This window comes from Limulus polyphemus, unplaced genomic scaffold (assembly GCF_000517525.1).
Source record: "Limulus polyphemus unplaced genomic scaffold, Limulus_polyphemus-2.1.2 Scaffold107, whole genome shotgun sequence".
Lineage (NCBI taxonomy): Eukaryota > Metazoa > Arthropoda > Merostomata > Xiphosura > Limulidae > Limulus > Limulus polyphemus.
Genome location: NW_013665717.1, coordinates 835,621 through 841,990, shown reverse-complemented (window position 1 = coordinate 841,990; position 6,370 = coordinate 835,621). Strand labels below are relative to the sequence as shown.

The 6,370-nt window shown below is 36.8% G+C and overlaps 1 protein-coding gene across 1 annotated transcript in view; it reads left to right on the top strand.

The window, feature by feature from the left end:
* The window catches only part of LOC106470779 (innexin unc-9-like), a 47,617-nt gene extending 41,722 nt beyond the window's left edge, over positions 1-5,895 (top strand). The window contains exon 2 of the mRNA XM_022400334.1: positions 4,102-5,895. Coding sequence (XP_022256042.1) covers positions 4,416-5,807 — 1,392 coding nt within the window. The 5' untranslated portion in view covers positions 4,102-4,415 and the 3' untranslated portion in view covers positions 5,808-5,895. The remainder of the gene's footprint in view (positions 1-4,101) is intronic.
* Positions 5,896-6,370: the final 475 nt, after the last annotated feature.

The following is a 6,370-nucleotide window of genomic DNA, read 5'->3' as shown; positions in this document are numbered from 1 at the left end:
AAATGGTTTGTAATGTTCGAAATTTATAAACGTTCCTGTTAAAATATCTGAAGTATCCCGATTAATAAGCGTTATAACAATCACCGTTATAGATTCCGAAGTTTATAACACACCAATTACAGCAATCCAATAATAGATACTGCTTTTTGGCGCGTCGCGTTGGTTATATTTATAGGCGTCTGGAGAGTTTCTCGAAAATTCAGATTACATAACAATACTGACGTTAACACTAACGTTTACGTACACACATATATTGTTGATTCTTACACTCGAGAATCTTTTACAACTTTATAGGATAGGCGGGAGTTTCGCAATACATATTTAACAGTATAATTTATGTATATTTTAAAATATAAATTTAATTTAAACAAACGCTGATATTAAAATGAATATATAATAATAAATCCGTCACAGTATCTTTTTCTCTTATGATGTACAGTAACATCTCTTAATTTAATGTTTTAATCCTTTGCATACTTAATACAATGGATTCATTTACAATGGTATAAGATATATCGATCTATGTTAGATAAAAAAAAAAGAGTAGTAAATTACATGCATTTGTATTGCACAATCCAGGAATTGTTTATTACACTTGGATAAAGTGATCTAGAGTATTATAGCTATGGATTTAATCACTGACAATGTTCATTCTCTCTAAGTTTATTGAGATAAAGTTACTTTATAAACATAACTTTTCTCGCCTTCTATAGGATTTTATTAAATAGCTTTTCTAATCAAACAATGAGATTAGACCAATATCGAAGCTTTCTCTTAACGTAACAATACTCTAAACACAAATCTACCAAGAAACAAATAAGTATGTATACTGAAATTTCGAAGTGGACAAAATAAAATATTTTGAATATGCAATGAAACCAAAGATTTGATATTGTAATATAAAATACGATAAAGAGTAATGTTATAAAATATAATCATTGCACAAAATGATATATTAATATCAAAACAGTGGCTCAGCGGTAAGTCTGAAGGCTTATAACACTAAATATTGAGTTTCGATACCTGTGATGGGCTTATCTAAAAACCAACCAACCAACAAATAATATCAAAACCGTGTGTTGTCACTCGGAAACCACGCCCACTAAAGATATATTATTTTACTTGTGTTTCTTTGTTTGTTTGTAGTTATGCACAAAGCTACACAATGGGCTCTCTATGCTCTGCCCACCACGAGTATCGAAACCCGGTTTCTAGCGTTGTAAGTCCGTAGACATACCGCTGTGCCACTGGGGGGCATTTTACTTGTATCACCAGATATTTATTAAAGAACCATTAAGGAAGAAGGGTAAATATTACCGAATACGTGTCATCGTGGTAAGTTGCATTAGTAGTCTAACTCATACTTCCTAACGGCTTCTGTATTTGGAAGTGTTTCATTGGAATCTGGTCACTCTTACGTACTTTGCATAATATTGCCAGAAAATGACCGAACAGTTTTTGGCTAATCCGTTTTTACAGTCGACTCAGCTGAATGAACTGCTTCGAGCTGTTTGACATTAAGCTATAAACAAATACGTTAAGCCCACAATTTAAACCTCTGCTATGAATGTCAAACTTATGCAGTTAATCATGCATCGTGATTACTTATTCCGAACAGGGTGTCAGGTGCAAAGGAAATTTAGACGGTGTTAAACGTATGTGTCGTGCATCAAGATATTTAATGCGCATAATTAGTCGGGGCTTTCTTTTGTATTCCTAGAAGTCGTTTCTTCTCTTCAAAGGTGTCTCAACTCACCAGAAAATATCGTCTGTGAATTTGTTCCAAGGAATTTATCGCGTCAAAATGGAACACCAAACTGTTTTGTAAGACGAGAAGAATATCATGTACATGGCGGTCTTTAAACCTTTAAAGTTTATCTTATTATGTCTGTTTCATTTTCCATTAATTCATTATCCTACAAAATTTATCGACCAGTAGTTCTTCAACATTCGTTAAACAACAAGCCTAAAATATTCATGAATTTGTAGACCTGCAATAATCTCAGGTTCACAGTGAAAAGCCCTTAAAATAATATAACATTACAAAATTATTAAATTTTTCTACCACTATCAACCCCTTGTTGTCCCCCCCCCAGTGGCACGGCGGTATGTCTGCGGACTTACAACTCTAGAAATCGGGTTTCGATACCCGTGATGGGCAGAGCACAGGTAGCCCTTTGTGTAGCTTTGTGCTTAACTACAAACAAACCACAACCCCTTTTTTATCCTGGCTAAAGTAGAATTAAGATATCACGCTCAAAACGTTTTCCTATGAGAAAAGTATGTAAAATAATCGTTCATCAAGAGTTCTTTGCCATTTCTCCAGTTTCTAGTTACTGCATCCTTTTTGCCTTTCTTTCTATACGTTATTATCTTGTTCTCCTTCTAAATATTTCTTCTCAAGTCTCTTTTTTTTTGTCAAGGTAAATGTGAATATGCATCTTCCATATTCCTTTTATTTGTAGATAATTATTTTAGTTTCTATTTTATGATTTATAATTTTTTTGCCTTTCTTTATATTCCCCGCTGGGACAGCAGTAAGTCTACGGATTTACAATGCTAAAATCAGGAGTTCGATTCCCCCCTCGGTGAACACAGCAGACAGCCCGATGTGGTTCTGCTATAAGAAAAAAACACACACTTTTCTCTCTTTTCTTTCCGCTGCGAATGGTTATTGTTTTCAAACTTTCCACGCTTCATATTTCCTTTTACTTTCATTCTTTGCCTTTTTCTTTGTTTTGAATTTTACTCCGTGACTCTTTCTGTGTTGTCGTCATCCATTTTTTACCCTAGTAACTATTGTGATATTTTTTTGTGTATTCGTAGCTTTTCACGTGTTACTGTGTGAACCTTCTAACACCATTGAACGTTTATTATAACATAATGATAAAGTCAGGCCTGCCCTTGGAACGTGCTTGCTAGTGTGAATATATATACTTCAAGTTTCATCATATCTTATCAAAGTACAATGCATGGTTTAGAAATTTAAAACATTTTTTCGCATGCAACGTGTGGCTAGTTACTGTATTTCTCATTCCTTAAAAAACTTATCAAGATTAAACAATACTTCATAAGAAGAGGCGATAATTAGTGGTAAATTGTATCATAGTAGAGAGCGAGTGTCGACACTGTTTAATAGAGAAATGTGTTTATGTTCTCGGTCTTAGTTAAATTACGCTTGCATCCCAAGTGCATCCCAAGCTTCTGCGCATCATTAGCTTCCCCAGAGATCCTGCGCAATTTTCCATACAAGTTCCTATATGGCGATGAAGTTGACTAAACCAGTGAGAAACTGAAACAAATCACCTTAATGAATGAAAAAAAAACAATGCCAGTTTACCCTTTCCTATAGCTTTTAACAATATTAGTTGTTACTCATAGACCTCCATTAGCTCAGCTAGTTTTCTCCTGAGGTGCAAAAAAAAAAATCAACATTATTATGTCCAGAGATCGAGCCATGTTTTGTATTTGCAAACTGTACAAATAATTAACAAAAGTATTTTCAGTCTTTCGATTGGATAAACAACTTTAAGGCTCAGTGCCTACAACACTAACCCCTCAGCGTCACAGCAGCTTATCTGCGGATTTATACTGCTAAAAACCGGGTTTCGATACCCGTGGTGGGCAGAGCACAAATAGCCCTTTGTGTAGCTTTGTGCTTAATAACAAACAACAACAGTCTACAACACTAAGGACCGCAATACGAATTCCTTGTCACAAACTTTCGTCGTGACGTCATAAAAATTCAAACTTTTGAAAAAACAAATAATAATACACACATAAAGGCGTTATATGATTAGAGGATAGGATAGTTCAAGAGTGTTTCAGTGTTTTTACTTAGTCACAATTCCTTGCCCAACCAAAAACCTTTATATTTACCAACATAAGCTTAACAAAACTTTATCATTAGGAAGCTTTAGGATTGATCTAAATAACACACTGATGTAGATCTTAAAAGAGCAGAAGAGCATTTATTTTTCTAAAGGACAAAGTCGCGTAAACAAAAAAAAAGAGTTCGTTTCGATATTAGTTTATATTTTATTTGCAGTATAAATTTAACTTTATATCTAGTGTTGATTTAATCTTTATCTTTCGTTGCAGGTAAGACTCTGTCGTTGGCAATGGTTCTCTGGGTCCAGTCTTCAAGCAGCAGTGCTCACCACCTGAAGTTATAGATGCGCTAGTTTTTTAACACTTGTATGTTTACCAAATAAACCAAGTTAACTTTCGAGTTTCGTAACACCAAATATTCAAGTGGATTCTCTCCAATCACACGAACGTTACTTAACCCAACGTTATTATCACTTCCCGGATTATCAAGATACCCCCATTACAATTTAACCGTGCCGTCAGCGACCTTTTCCTCCACCACCTTGACACATCTATCACACCGCCCCCGACAGGCTCAAGGCGAGATGTCCTACTTCTTCCGCTTCCACGACCTGATCGGGGGCCTTCACGTGCCCATCGACGATGGCATAGACAAACTTAACCGGAAGTACACACTGCTCGTTTTCCTGTTTCTTGCACTTCCCATCTTTACCAAACAGTACATTGGAGATCCCATCCAATGTTTCAGCCCGACGTACTTCACTGACGCCCAAGCCCGTTACGTCAATAGCTACTGTTGGACGGCATCAACCTACTTCTTGGTCACAGTAGACAATGACAAAGACACCTTTGGCCCAGCGAAGCATTTTGATTCCGAAGAAATAAACTATAGCGGATTCGATGTGTACACTGTACAGAGGAACAGGTTACGCCGAATTTATGTAAGCTACTATCAGTGGTCCACTGTCATTTTAATGGTGCAGGGTGTTTGTTTTCATTTGCCTTTTATTATGTGGAGTGCTTGCGCACATAACGCAGGCATCAAGCTGCGTCGTCTGCTAAAGCAGGCCTCTGATATCGCCGCCCTGCAACCAGGGTGTCAACAACGGGATTCTCTTTTGAATGAATTTGTTGATCAATTCAATACTCTTGTTACCAAAAACGCAGGATGGTGTACGGACCTTTTGTGTCGCTTTCCTTTAATAGGCTGTCGTTGTGTCGCAGGACCAAGTCGCTACCTAGCCTTGTTATATATGTTAGTGAAGGTTTTTTACTTAGCCAACGTGGGTGTTCAGTTTCTACTTCTCAGCGCCTTTTTGGGTAAAGGATATCTCCGACACGGGTTTGAAATTTTACGCCGCCTGGCAGCGAGCGGAGACTGGTGGAATTCTCCTAGGTTTCCTTTGCAGACCTTATGCCAAGTCCGCGCGGCCATGCAAGGTGCCCTCCAGACCTACGTGTGCAGATGTGTTCTGCCTATCAATGTTTTTAACGAAAAAATATATTCTATCATCTGGTTTTATTTAGCCATTCTCCTTCCACTCAATGCGGTTAGTCTTATACTATGGATATGGCGAAGTCTTCCTTGTAATCGACTTGCCTTTATCAGATTATGCTTGTGGAGATCAAGACTAGTCAATATGAGTGAGGTTGCCAGGACAGCTAGGAAGATATCATCTAATTATCTAGGCTGGGATGGTGTCTTTGTACTTCGACTAATCGAACAGAATCACGGCAGCGCCATGGCCACAGTCATCATCACCAAGCTTTGGGAATTTTATTCAAGTCAAATGAAGCCACAGGAAGAAGGAAACAGTGACGTGGAAATGACACCAATGGCTATAGGCATTCTTCCTGTAGCGCCGTCTATACCTTGGCATTCCTCTCACTCTGGAACATGCCAACTTAGCCATTTTGGCCAGCAGACTTTTCCCTCTACAAAACGTCAAACTCCTAATAGTTACTGGGGAAAATGATCTTAACGTAAAAGTTTTAACCTCGTGTTTACAAGTATACTCTGATAGAAGACGCTGAAAGAGAAACTGTTAAAGATATTCCTTTGTCGTCAATCGTCCAATCGTACGCTTTCAGAAGCATCATTTAAAACGTCGAACGTGGGAGAAATTGTGTTTTACGAATATAAAAACACACTTGTATTTATATTTGATTTTTTGTTACATAGCTGACAGAAAGACATTTTTTTGAGAAAACGAAAATTCATCATTTCCACTCAATAGTCTCTACGTGAATGTTGTTTATTGTTGTGACTTTATCTCTCGTTCTGAATGTTTTATGAAAAAAACAACAACTAAAACTAAAGATTACAATAGCATTTGTAAGTGGATGTTTTATAATAATCAATAAAATATTTAATAAAAGTAGTTTAGCAGCCAAATATGCTCCAAAGCTACATAGCCTAGGCATAACTCTTCTTCACTGGTGTGGTTTGAATATAATATTTTTATTTGAGTCGTTTGTTTGGTTGATTTCTTGTAAAACTAGACAAGAGCTATCTGCGATAAGTGTTCGTTACTTTGAA